The sequence below is a fragment of the Alosa sapidissima genome, chromosome 22 (genome assembly GCF_018492685.1).
Source record: "Alosa sapidissima isolate fAloSap1 chromosome 22, fAloSap1.pri, whole genome shotgun sequence".
NCBI classification, from domain to species: Eukaryota; Metazoa; Chordata; class Actinopteri; order Clupeiformes; family Clupeidae; genus Alosa; species Alosa sapidissima.
In genome coordinates, this window is record NC_055978.1 from 16,830,519 (window position 1) to 16,845,172 (window position 14,654).

The 14,654-nt window shown below is 44.0% G+C and overlaps 1 protein-coding gene across 3 annotated transcripts in view; it reads right to left on the reverse strand.

Moving 5' to 3' along the window:
• Positions 1-281: 281 nt before the first annotated feature.
• The window catches only part of rerg (RAS-like, estrogen-regulated, growth inhibitor), a 35,816-nt gene continuing 21,443 nt past the window's right edge, over positions 282-14,654 (reverse strand). For all 3 annotated transcript variants that reach the window (XM_042079215.1, XM_042079213.1, XM_042079214.1), the window contains exons 3-5: positions 8,929-8,985; positions 4,732-4,805; positions 282-2,134 (exon numbers count right to left, since the gene is read on the reverse strand). In XM_042079215.1, coding sequence (XP_041935149.1) covers positions 1,724-2,134; positions 4,732-4,805; positions 8,929-8,985 — 542 coding nt within the window. In that variant the 3' untranslated portion in view covers positions 282-1,723. The remainder of the gene's footprint in view (positions 2,135-4,731; positions 4,806-8,928; positions 8,986-14,654) is intronic.

Here is a 14,654-nt window from a genome sequence, read left to right on the forward strand (position 1 = left end):
CAATGGACAAAGATCTCTATGGCCTCAGAAACTGACTTGTTATTTGAGGGTATTAGATCCGCTCATAAGACTTATATGGAGATTCTCTGAGCTGGGGATGTTTCTTTGTGCACAGAAGGAGGACTCAAGGTGCTACAAAGAAAAAACTGATTTTGCTGCCTACATTCCCCTGTCTCTGAGCGAATGGCATTTGCTGATTTTGGTTATGATAAGTCAGTCGGATACCATTACTGCTCTCATTCGTGTTTAATTTTGTGAGAGGCAATAAAAAAGACTAGCGATTTCAGTTTTCCTCTTTTAATAATAACATTTATACATATATTTATACGATCTCTCATTACAATTGCACGGCAAGAAAAAAAGTTTAAGTGTCTCCCTTTCTCAAATCTCCATCTTAGATTTAGAGGACATAACGCAGTATAACTCAGAGATGAAACAGCGTTTGCATTAAATACAGGCATGTCTACAAACTTCTGACTCTGCCCTTATTGCACGGAGTCATAAGAAATATATCCGGACAAAAGAAAAAACAAAAACAAACCATTCACCATCAGATGTTAAGGCAGTATTGTACATATGCATTACGAAGACCCATCCACACAGGATGTTGCTGAGGAATGTGAAAGGATTGCTTGTAGAAATGTGAAAGCCCAGGAAGAAGAGATTCCCTCAGAAGGTAACAAGAGTGATGAGATAAAAGAATGCAAAATAACGAGCTAGAGAAACCACAACGTGTCCGATCTCCTGAGACTTTCTGCTTATTTCCTTTTTTTTTTTTGTCTGCTTCCTTGGAACCCTTGGAATAGATTATATCGCTGGCCAGGGAAGCCACAGAAGGGCTCTAGTAGGCTTTAGTGCACGTCCTATGAACATGTGCATCTGAGGGGAGGGCGGGAGGGGGGGGGGGTCCAAAATGTTGATTGTTTGTTGTTAAAGCTATGGGGCAGGCCATGGTTGTGTGGGCAGTGTGATGGTTTATTTGACAACCAACCTCAGAGCTCAAGAGATTTCTCAAGAGTTCAGCTATGTTCAATGGGGTTGGAAAAAATGGAATAAGACATGCCGGCTGCATAGTGATCTTTAGCTACGATAACCAATGTTGATGTTTCAATGAATCCCTCAGAGGTGCTCCACAATGACTGAAAGTACACAAACAAGGGGTCCAGACCATATCAAAACATTTCCCCAAAACTCTGATGAAGCAACAGCTAGCAAGCATTTAAATGTTTTGTATCACATTCACTCGAGAACAGACCATGAGAATTGGATTATAGAGAGCTTATAGAGAACAGCATGAAAAGTCTGCTCCTTCACACTAACAAACGTGTGTGTTTGAAAGCCTTCCAGCCTTAAGGAGCTCCCCAGGCTCCTCAAGGCTGTTCAGTCATTAGCCTACTGACTCAAAAACTTCCAGTCTTCCAGAACCATTTGATATCGGCATAGGAAAACGAAATATGTGTTCCACTGCAATCTATGCAGCCAATGTAAGTGTAGTGTACCTGGATGGTGTTCTGTGATGAGATTACAAACTCATGATGGTATACTTCTCTCCAGCAAAAGGCTACCCAGCCCAGAGAAATATAAACATAATCTATAAAAAACAGCGTCCATTCAATCAAATTCAGTCATTCTTTTTCACATACTATTGTTATAGTGGCATATGGTCTTTTTTCATTTCATGCCTGGTTCATCTTTTGCCTTTGGCCGGACGCCGTGTTGGCCTCTAGCTGCTGATCTTGGTGAGCATCTTGTTGATGGCCTGCTTGACATGCGTGGTGGAGCTGCGACGGCGGGCCTTGCCCTGGACGGCACGCCGCCTCCGCACCTCGCGGCACAGCTCGTAGAAGGCCTCGGCCACGCAGCCACCCTCGTCGGCGCACGCCGAGCACTCGTAGAAGGCGCACGCCATCTCAGCAGCCAGGCGCTCCCCTTCCTCGGTGCCCACCTGTCGCGCGTGCTCCAGGTCGGCCTTGTTGCCCACCAGCACCAGTGGAACGTTCTTGGGCTTCTTCACCTCCTCCAGGAGGCCCCGCAGCGGCGCCACGTCTTCAAAGCTGCCGCGGTCGGTGATGTCGTAGACGATGATGAAGCCGTCACCCCAACGCATGTGGCCCTCTTTCTGCAACATGTCCTCCTAAAGAACCATTAGAATAATTAAACCTCCTAAAGAAGAACTAGAACAATTAAAACTCTCTGTTTGGCTGCCGGCATCACAGCGGATTTCGGTTGGCTGTGTTTGGCAAACGCTTGAGAATATGGCTTCAAAAATCAAGACATATTTATAAGGCTCAGTCTGAACAGTATTAAAAGACATTACTAGTAAGTTTTAATTCCATTAATTCCAAACACGTCAACAGTTACAAGCCAAAATGCATTTTTGCTACTTGCAGCGACCCCTAGAGGTCAAAGGTCACCAAATCCTCCTATGTCCATGTTTCATTTTTTGATTGTTTGATTATGATACATGAAAGGGTTGCTGAGATATAAGCTCACTTCCTGTTTGCCGGCGTTGCCGCCAATTTCGATTGGCTGTTACGAGCAAACAGTTTTAGATATGGCTACAAAAAAACGCGATGTAGATGTGGCCTGTGACATTGTTTTAGTGTGATGGAATCCAATATGGTGGCTGGATTGATTATGTTGATGTCACAAGTTGCCATGTTTTGGACTTAAAATCTCCTAGAGTATTAACAGACATCCCTAGTAAGTTTTAATTCCAAACACATCAACAGGTACAAGCCAAAAATGCTTTTTTGCTAATTGCAGCGCCCCCTAGAGGTCAAAAGTCACCAAATTTCTTGAACATCCTCCCAATGGGGTTGGAAGTCCATATACTAAGATTGGTTTTGATACATGAAAGGGTTGCTTAGATATGAGCTCACTTCCTGTTTGGCGGCTTCGCCGTCCATATTGATTGGCTGTGACGGGCAAACACCTTCAAAAATTAATATGCAATGAAGAAACTTTTGTGAGGCATGGTCTGAGGATAATGTGTGTCAAGTTTGGTGACGATCAGACATAATGTGTGACCTATGAAAATTTTGTTTCATTTTCGTTAAAATCTAATACGGCGGAAAATACATCATGGCGGAAATTATGTCATAGGGTGCGTTGAACTCGGCTTGGTCCAAGGATTCCAACGATACCTCATTTTTGAAAATTAGGCCAACATGTCAAAAGTTTTGTGCATGAATGAACATCCAACTTTGGCCTGTTGGTGACGCTAGAGCGCTCGAGGTGCCGATATGAAACTTGGTGAAATTAATCATGGAACTATCCCCAATCAGTGTGTCAAATTTCAAAACTTTTTACCAGACGGTTCTATGGGCTGCCATAGACTTCCATGGCGGAATAATAATAGGAAAATGTAGAAACACAATGGGGCTTCGGAACAATATGAAACCTCCTTAAAACAATTAGAACAATCAACCCTCCTAAAGAAGTCTGTCTCCATAAGTCTGTTCAAAAACAATTGGATGGAGCAGTGCCAGGTAGTGCTGAATTCAAAATCTAAACAAAACCAAAAGATTTCCTTGTACTATGTCTTGTATTGGGATAATCACAATAAAACCAAGAAATCCTTAAATTTAGTAAATTTTAGCAAATTCCGTTAATTTAGTATTTTCTAAACCCAGCTGAACGTCTGCCAGATCCATATAACATTTCACCGATTCACAGAGGGGAGAAACAAAGGAGGCCTAATTTGGAGACTATTCACAAGTCCCAAACGCACTGGACCAAGCAGTCAAGCAAAGGATAAGCCCCTTATTTTGTCGGGTCCATTGGAGTTTCTTGGAGCTCAACTAAATTGCACTGAGAGCATCTGCAAGCTTATTCAGTTGCACTCTACTCTCCTGAGATCCAAAGGCCTCGGGTCTGAACAATGAAGCCAGCCAGGCAAGCTTTGACCTCACTGTCGCTGGCCGTCGTGGAGGCGCTGGGAGTAAAAATAACCGAGCTGAGGCTGACTGATGACTGGAGAAGACAGACATTTTTACGGCTCGCAGATAAGCAGAGTGTTTGAACTTGGTATTTATTGGCCCGTAAAAGCCGCTTCAGCGTCAAAGGCATTGACCCTCTATAGGTCTCAGCACAGTATCCCCGCTCACCTCCCCTCCCCTCTCTCTCTCTCTCTCTCTCAACACTTCATGGAAACCCGAGAGCCTTATGTTTTGACAGACATGTCTGGAAACACTCGATTCCTCACCAAAGCAGAGCGTCTGAAATAGCCCACACTGTAATGAAAGGGGGATGACTTGGCTGGAGGTGTCACAAAGACCAGCAGCCCAATAAAAAAAATAAAGCAGACAACACACCCTCTAAAAAGGAGGCACTGCAAAAGGAGTTTGTTGTGGTTCTCCACGCTTTAGTGAATTTGCCCTTAGCTGATCCTTGGCTGTGGTATTCAAGCAGGTCTTAATGTTTACCATTAGGTCTGAGGTAATGACTGATCCGAACTTGTATCTCATCTCCCAGTCATCGAGAGGGGTTTCATTTTATGCCTAAATATACAAATAGTGCTCATACATATTGCATGCCTGCTGAGGGAATGTATTTGAATAACCTCAGACCACGTTGAGAGACACTGCTGAGAGAAAAACAAAACGGATGGAAAACTGGGAGTGGAGGTATAGATTCTTTGAAAACACAGTCATTGTAATTACCAAGACTATATTCTCCTATACCTCTCCAAAGTCTCCAAAATACTTTCAACTTTTTTTTTTCGTTTACCTGTCCTGCCGTGTCCAGAATCTCCATGGAGACAACCTCATCGTCGATATTTGCCTGGTGGCGGTAGGTTGACTCTGGGAAACAGGGAGCAGAAAAACAGAGGAAAGCAACAGCCCCATTAGCAGAGAATTAATGGGAAAAGCCTGAATGTTTGTGCGCCTAAGGTGTGAATGCCCACCTGGACCTTCAACTCGTGAATAGCCTCTCTACTTCAGGTGAATGAGCCTCTAGCTTGGGGAAGGCCACTGAGGATTCAGGCCCCTGGGGGATGGGGTGAGCTCAGAGGAGGGTAAGGTGAAAGGGCTCTGACCACCTCAGAGCGCAGGTGTGAATGATCGCTGTGACCCTGCATGGCTCGGCTTCTTTCCTACTCTGCCTCACGGCTCTGCTATTTACAGCAAACGCCCTGCCATAAACACACATCTGTGTAAACACCTAGTGAAATGAATGAGAATGTTGGTATGTGTGTGTCATAGGGGTATGTGTGTGGGAAGGGATTCACAATGTGACACTGGCATAGCTTCCTTTCATAGATGCCAGATGGTGACAAAACCAGCCTATTTTTGCCGTACTCATTGAATTAGTCAATTTGTCTAAGGATTCTGCAGCATTCCTGTAACTCCTGTCATAGCTTCTCATTAACGCTAGTCTTTGGCACGGTGAAGGAGCTGCCGTTACTTTTAAAAGGACCTCCTTCATGCTGGAAACTGCCTGGTGTTCCAAGCACATCTCAGCTCCAACCTCTCCCTCGCATGCTGCCATTGATGGGTGTCTGGTGAAAGACTGTCCTCAAACCACAGAAACAGTTGTCAGCATTGACATATATAATATGCCTTGTTGCACCCTATGAAATGTATTTGAACACCTGCCGTTTTCAGCTTGAACCCCCGCTCTATCCTCTCCTGAACACTGCATCTTCTGAAATGGTATGTGCAAAGATTTGACATTTAAAAAAAAAGTGCTTACTGAGAAGGAGAGTGATTTAATGGGTCCGACTACAGTGCATACCTCCACATTTCTGGTATTTGCTGTCTGAAGACCTATAATTTTCTGGGCAGCCCATATTCCACGGGCTGCATTCTCTGAGACTCTCATGCAATTTTTGTTATTACATACCTGACCTGTCAGACCCCAAAGAAAGTTCACTCGTCACCTTCCATTCCAAACATCTATTGGCCCTCCACTCCCCCTTTCTCCTCTGATCACAAACTACCCTCTTTGCCTGTATTCTAAAGCCCACTTCATGAAAATCGTTTCCCCCTTCAGTAATAGTTCCAATCCTAATCATTTTCCTTGTTTCTATATAACAGATGTGTTGAGAGAGGCCTTCTCAGGTCTTCAATTAGACTGGGTTTTGAATGGACACGGGCTGCAAGGTTGTCTTTAGCGGGGCAGAATTACAAGGACAGAAGTAGCCTTTTACATCTGAGTCAGAGCCAGCATCTAGCTTTTGTTTTTAATGAGCCGCATTGAGTGCCATGTTCTCTCTTCTGTCTTAACAGCATGCGGCTTGGTGAGACTAGCTGTAGAATGTGAGCCCTAATAGACAGACCATAATAAGTCAAACATTAGTGAGTCTGTGGGCCATTTTTACAGATTCCAAACCTGGTTACTATGGAGATAAGAGAATATGCAAATTAGTGTCTGCGTGCCTTAGGGATGGGGTCGGGCGGTGATGAATGTGACAATGCACCCTTCCTCCCATAAAACCAGAGGTTGACATTGACCATTAATGACAGGCGAAGGTCATGCCACCATTTCAAGTTTGTTTTGTGTCAAAGCCCCTGCTAATGGTTTCAAAAGGAAGGAAATTCAGCTTTGAGGCCACATTCACAGACTCTAGACTGTAAAGTATGTGAACACTCTTTGTAGTCTAGTTTAACACTTGTTGACATATAAATAGATCTTCTTCAGACTCTGTGTCTACACGTACAAATACACAATAGGCCACTAGGGTTGTGGTTAAATTTGAGTTCAGTTGAACTAGGGGGAGCAGTTCCCCCAAATGTGGACAAGGGCACAAGATTAATAAAGTCATGTAGATATGGAATACAGCTATTACACACTAGATCATTAGTATATTATGCAGTAGTTAATAATACAGCTGTTAATTAGTTGTTATACAATAGTTGTAGTATGTAATACATAGCAGTACACTATTTTAGTGTGTTATTCAGTACAGTTTGTTATTATACAAGGTTATGACTATGTATATGCCACTAGGTTATCTCATAACTTCAATGCTGTCTGAAGTAGATCTTGGGGAGAAATTCTCAGCAACAAGTCTGGTAGCTGCCATAACAAGCAGTTTGACCCTCACACCAGTCCATGAGCTTTGGTCATCGAAACGTATTTGCTTTAATCATGCCGTCGCTCAATATAATTCTGCATTCCTGCCCCACACTCCTCTTATTTCGATCTAATTTACTCGTTCAAACAAAGGCCTGGGCAATTTCTGCCCTCATCCTCCACAGGCAAGCTGGCGGCCAAGTTATTAAATCACCTCAGCCTAGCTAGCACTCCGGGGGTCACGTGACGACGGTATTTATACCGCATCCTCCGAAAAACATGATTAAATTGCTTCCAGACCCACACAACACCAGCGGCGAATTGGCAGAGAGGAGTCCGTCCGGTGCCGTAACTCAATATTCCCGCCGGTGTCGGGGAGGCCCTGGTTACACGGAGCCGCCTCCGGCTCCGCCTGTGAGAATCCGTAAACTGTCACGCATCCATGCTCTGGCTGTCTGTAGGGAGGACTATTGTAGGGGAAGATTCATCCTTTGACAGAAAGTTAAAGAAAAACAGTCATTCTTGAAGAGAAACATCACCTTTCAAAGAGTGGGGGGGTTTATTAAGGGAAATCTTTTCTGGTTATTGGCCTACTAAATCTCTTCATCCCTTCTTATCCTATCCTCCGTGTTCATCTGCAAGAGATCTGACGTGATCAGCAAGAAATATGTACAAATTCTATGAATTAACTGGCCATTTTATTTGAATTCTGGCACAATTTTGCATGGTATTTTAAGCTACAAGTCATCCCATTGCACTGTGACGTAAATCATCATGCAAGAAATATCATTTTAATATATGATTAAAGAGTACAATTCAAAGCATGCCGCTCTAAAACATGCCAAATGATTTAAGAAATTACTCAAACTCACAAATGCAATATGATTAGTCTATCAATCTCCTACACTCCCTTAATCTGCAGATATGTGCAGTCCTTTGAAGATGTCTCAGTGCAAATTCCCACAGGATTAAGACTCGCATTCCACCCTGGACACACCTTTAATAGTCAAAACCACATCAAGCTGGTACTCTAGATTTGCCATGTGCTGGCTCTACTCATTAAACTTCAGGCATTCTGCCCCCCCATCTCTTAAAGGCTACAATTCTGACAAAGAAAAGAAGTCTAAAAGAAGAAGTCCAAAATTCTGGTAAAATGTTGTTTACACTTGACCTCAGGAGCAATCAAATTCCTTCTCTCCTTTCCATGCTCTTGAAGCAATGTGTTGATTGGCTAGAATGGTTTATGACTTGCTCTGAGCCACTTGTGTTTGTTTCTGATCTACAGCACCAGGACTGCGTTTGAACTCCAGAGTTTTTTGAACACAGCCACTGAACAGGCAGCTGGTGGACCGTGTGAGGCAATTTGACAAACAGTGAATTTCATAGGAGTTGCGGCCTACACCGTTAATAAAATTGCACTCACACTCATCTGAGACCATAGAGGAGCCCTCAGGTTCATCTCATGTAGCAGAGGAAACATGGAGGGCTGTCACAACGAGGTAACGCACTGGTGCGAGATGAGCGGGTCGGGCGAGAATAATGTTGCGTGCGGAGCGATGGCAGGTGGTCATTTATATCACCATGGATTGTTAACGCAGACCGACAAGAGCCATCTAGTCAGCCTGATATGGTGCTGATGTTCCTCTGTCTAACCCTATGAGAGACTAGTGGAAGCAATATGTTGGTCAAGGGTTTGCGTTCTTGGCATGAGCGCTTGTTCGCTGTTGTTCAACAGGTTTGTACAGAGGGAATATTGTATATTTGTATAGAGGGAATACTGTAGGTGAGGGCTTCACTTTGTCTCGCCTGAGGGAAGAGACCATATAGAGTGTGTGAGTGTGCGTGTGTGTGCATATGTGTGTGTGCATATGTGTGTGTGTGTGTGTGTGTGTGAATGGTGTGGCTTACCAAGTGTAGGATCGTACTCCCAGATGAAGCGTTTCGTCAGGAACCTCACCACAAGTGCTGCAGAGAGAGTGAAAGAAAGAAAGAAAGAAAGAAAGAAAGAAAGAAAGAAAGAAAGAAAGGGCGAGACACGAGTTTGAAAAAACAGTAACAGTTCCAAAAGCCTTGTGTGATAACATACAACTGTGTCAAATCAGTTGCCACAGTGAAGACATCCGAGGCACAAGAAAACATTATGTCTGCAATTTAGGCAGCAATTACGACCAAGAAAGCAGACTGCTGAGCTAGTTAAATAAGCATCTTAACACCCGAGACACCACTGAACACAAATATGACCTCATTCAACCAATAACTCTGCCCTCAAAAAAAACAATAGTGTTCACTTAGGTCAATACAATCAGGACCACAAAAAGCCATCATGGAGTTCATTACACATGGAAATGAATTGCCCTTGCGGCATGTAGATGACCCAATGGATCGCTCAGCTCAACCTAATGCAATTATCCGAAAGTCTCTCCAACTGTTATTACAACTGATTCTTAAGCGACTGCCAGAAACTTGTTATCTTGTGATTGATAAATCTGAAGGGCCTAGAGGCAACAAAGAGACCAACTAGTGAAAACAAAAGAAATGAGTTGGATAATGGAACAAATATTCTCAGATGCGCAGTGGACGGAACTGGCCAGTGAACATGGTCGGCCATTGGTCCCAGAACAATAAACATCCTCCAGTGTGGGGCCTTATTGAAACACTGACCCACCACGTAAAAAAAAATCACATTTCCTGTGTCCCCCCTCATGGACCATGTTCAGCCACTGTGGCCAGCAAATATAACCCTGCAGACTGGCTGACTCAGTGCGATCTATGATTAATCCTATATATCACAGCCCAGATATGAGCTTTCAAATTCAGCTGTCAACAGTGCTCTATATTCAACAGTTCCATACAGTACCAACAATATTGCACTACCTTCTCACAGCCCTGCTTTTTGGCATCACCTTCGAGGCCACAAATTCAGCCATGATGTTTAAGCACACCATTAAGGGTAGTGATGATGAATACATTCAAGCAGCTCTAACCTTTCCCCTGAGCCTTCACAGGATAATTCTCTGAGCTCTTTTCAGTTTCTTACAGACATAGGACTGTCACTGTGGAATTGCAGTCAGATGTCATTGCTTTTAAAAGGCCCAGATGATGTCAGTTTGGATATCTATGTCATCTCTAGCATGATACACTTCAAGTTGTGTTCCTGTTGCCTTCACCCCCCCAACATAAGTGCTCACTGATTTCATGTCCCCCTCGTTAGCATTTCAGCCTGTGTCCGGAATCCCAATGAGTTTCACTCTGGCTTGCTTGCTTGGCGTTCTTTTCCCATCATCCTCTGTTTCCTCACCCGGAGACTCGTTAAAGGCCCCTCAAAAGTCATGACCATGAGATTGTGCTCCACGACTCCATGACTGAAAGAAACAGTTCTGGCAGCCTGTCTCCATGCGCCTTATCGTTAACTAGCCCCCGCATTCCCCACTGCGCCACGATGCCGATTAATTATACACTCCGAACGCACCGGCGCATAATCCAATTACGAAAGGGGGGGCGCAGACAGCCTCGCGTGCTCCGAGCAGGGAAGTCTGACGCTGCCACTACCCCCTGGAACTTAACGAGTGATCAGTGCTGGGGAACACTTTTTTTTTCATAGTTTACGTTTCTTTTTTTTTTTTTTTTTTCGCAATGTCTCCTGCTGACAGGGCAGCATTGCCCTCATTAGTAGACTAGAACACGGGGTGCTCAAATACCCCCACCACCCATTTTTTTCGGGGAAAGGTCATTAATCAGGCTGCCAGGGATTTGTGCTTTCGAATTTTGGCCCTCTCGTGGCCCCGCTGTCCAAAAGTGGAGAGACTAATAGGATGTTGTGCGGTTGATGCTACCGTGCAGCCAGCCCGTGGCAGCGGTCCCGCTACCCTAACCTCACGCAAAGTGTCAGCCCGCATTTGTTACATCTTAAGGTTTCATCTCACTGATGTGCCGTAATCTCAACCACATGAGAGAGCGAAGCGGCTAAGTTAAACTTGAACTCGGAAATTTGCTTTCTCAAATTTATTGCAAGCACATGTCATAATGCACCTCGATCACTGCAAAAAAACAAAACAAAGGTCAGGGTATGAATTAATAACCTAATAAATAACCTCCATGGAGTCATTTGAAAAAGGAAAATATGTTACATCCTATTTACAAAGCTAAAATTACACAGGAATGCAAGGACACTAATCCTTTTCCCTGCCTTTTCTCTTGCTTCGCCGCTGCACTAACATTAATTCATTGCTTATGGACCGAAGCGGAGCGTTTCGTCGTGCGCTGGACTCTGGCGCGGTCATACATCTTCCTGTCCGGTGCTCCCAGGAGGCTGTCATGTGCCTGAGTGACTCCAAATGGGTCGGAGTGGCCCTGCCTGGGCCTCCAAGGAGATCTGTTTCCCCCTCCGTCAAACGAGACCTCACTGTAGCCAGCCGCCACCGAGAGGGGACAATTGGGCAAATTACTCTGCTCTTTTTTTTTTCTTTTGCTCGAAGGCTGATGAAAAAGAATCAATCTCCGCTTTCTCTGCTTTTTTTCATAAAAAGCTCTGGACCAAAGTCAGGAGAAAGAAAGAGAGAGAGAGACAGAGAAAGGCTAAGCATGAGAGAAAGAGAGAGAAATCCATTTTGTATGACCAGCAGCCGTTTGACACTTTGGCCTCAGTGTAAATAGCCTGAACAGATAATAGATTCTCATTTGTTGCTTGCATGCTTTGTTTAGTTTGTTTCCTTTGGCTTTGACTTTGCACGCCGCCTTTTCTACTCCAATATTTTACTCCATATTGCACTCCGACAAAGTGTGACTCTCTCAGTCTACAACTGCCTGGAACGATTTCAGAACCTCCGATAATTTGCCACTTTTTTGCAATGCTGTAGGTAGGCAGAGACTTGTTTGACATGAGTCATCGCTCAAAGAGAGCCCATCTTTTTTTTTTTTTTTTTACACTTTGTGTGCCCCCCTTCCCCCCAAATGTCTTTTTATCCTCCTCAGGTCGACACTGCTAGCTTTCATCACCTGAACTTACCTACAAAACAAGACCTCAAGGCTTGCAAGACTGACACATTGCCTCACCTGCAAAAGCAATCTGCCAGCGTCGAGACGGAAAAAAAAACTCCACGCCTGTCAAATTTCAGAGTTTACTGTCGTGTCTCTCCGTAAAAGCACCCCTTTCCTCGTCAGCACAGGAAGGAGCTGGACGTGGCGTTGACCCCTGGAGTAACAGGTCATTGGCACGTGCACAGCTGAGTGCTACGCTCGGCTATAGGGCTCCCCCTCGTTGGCTGTTTCCTGTCCTGTGCCCCTCTTTAATGAAAAGGGTAGTTATGTAAGTAGAGTTGCAATAACCGAGGCTCTTGGAATAACTCCTGAAGTCTCCCGAGAGAGAGAGAGTGGACTGGTCAAAAACACTCTTTCCGACTCCGTTTCTATGTTGATGTTGAAGCCAGGGTTGGCCATTTTAAAAAGAAAACTGTCAATGTTGGTTGATCGGTTGGTCAGCTTTACACATTGTACATGGTTTAACCTTTCTGAAGAGGTCAGAACCCAAAGTTAGATGCTACCATGAATATATTGTGTATCATAAATCATACAAAATGATGAATTCTGTAAAATTATTTTGAAAGGGGTTTTATCAGTAGGGGCTCAAGGGGCAAGAGGGCTGTGCTATCTGATTAGGAATGAAAGAGTGTTTAATTTGGTTGAATATATTCTTGATGTTGCATAAGTTCAGGTGAAGACCACTGATTTGTGAGCCTGTGATGCATCATTACTATAAATAATTCTGCCCAATGGCATCACACTGCCTATTGAAAATGGATGCCTCTAATTGAGCGTCACTGTGCTATCTGCAAGAACAGATCCACCAGCAAGTCTGAGTTGGTTAAATCAATATGATTTTATCTTGCTCTAAAGCCACAAGGATTGATGAACGATTTCTCGTCTTTTTTACACCCGGAGCCTCTGTGAAAATATTGAGCTTTACCCCATGAATGGATCTGGCGACTGCAGAGCGGTCATTACTCCCAAGTCCGACTTTGAGGTAATTACGCTGAAAGAAATCTAAAGTCTGATAGCAAACAAAGTCCAGCCAATTAGGACCTTGATCTGGAGCATTGCCGTGGTGCTTATTGAATGGCTTTTATCGATTGCACAACAGTAGTGAAACTGACACCCCGTGGTCCTTCAGTTTCCGAGAAGACTTCCATAGGGTAAACACCTCAGAGTTATGGTTCCTCTTTATGGTGTGTGTGTGAGAGAGAGTGAGAGAGAGAGAGAGAGAACAGTCTTTTTTCTCTGAATGATACAATCATTGAAGATTTATGACCAGCCACAGAAGGGGGGCTTTCAGTGGAGTTGTCACACTGTTGTTAACATGAACTTATTTTGTGATCCTCTCCAAATGAGGGTAAATCATTGACTTTAGGGTGGTTCTGGACAGCATTCCATTCAATGGGAATCCCATCTCTCTCTCTCTCTCTCTCCCTCCCTCTCTCACTCTCTCTCTCACTCCCCTTTCTACTGAATCTCTAACTGACTGATGAAATGCCTCAGCCTTGTTTGAAGTTGTTAATGGAAATACACCAGACCTGAGCCTTCCCATTTACAAACCACATCAAACAGGCACTCCCCAAAGGAAAAGTCATTTCAGCCATCTCCACACATTCATTTTCTTGTGATTGTATATAAGCAAAAGAGATACCCAAAATACAGTTATATTTTCAGCAAATAGTCTTCCATGGCACTATAAAGTGTAATTAAGTGTGTATTTGAAAAGAAAAATAGCTACAGTATTTGTCTGCATCACTTGATTATAATTTATTATTTACCACATAGCCCCTGACATTTAGGAAGTTATTCATTATAACTCATCTAACTTAGCCTTATAACTTATAGAGTAGTTGTGTAGAAACATACTTATACGTTGTGAAAACAAACCATATACTCAAATACTCAATGTTTTTTTTTTTCATGTGAAAACATCCTCCTGCTCCTGCTTTGATTTGAGTGCAGACAGGGACTAGCCTGCTGTAATTATGTCATAAAATTGTGCCAGGTAGTCATGACCATATTAAGTATAAGTATATATACTCTTTTGATCCCGTGAGGGAAATTTGGTCTCTGCATTTATCCCAATCCGTGAATTAGTGCACACTCAGCACACAGTGAACACACAGTGAGGTGAAGCACACACTAATCCCGGCGCAGTGAGCTGCCTACAACAACAGCGGCGCTCGGGGAGCAGTGAGGGGTTAGGTGCCTTGCTCAAGGGCAAAAAAATGCAAAAAAAAATGGCAGTGAGGGGGTTCGGTGGTTAGGCTTGCTCAAGGGCACTTCAGCCGTGCCTACTGGTCGGGGTTCGAACCAGCAACCCTCCGGTTACAAGTCCAAAGTGCTAACCAGTAGGCCACAGCTGCTGCAATTATTGATCATCCTTGCAACCACATAAAGTTCTCCAGCTTGATACAAGGAATGTGGCCTAGTCTAGTGCGTGTAGAGTTGATGGGAGTTGCTGGACTATGTGCTGTCAGGTGGCTGCCTTGTGACACGCCCCTATTACACTGCAGCTAATGGATTTCGGCATCGTCGGCAGTCCGTCAAACGGAACCAGATGAGGGTATTTACCGGGGGGGGGGGGGGGTGATTAGTGTGTCTCT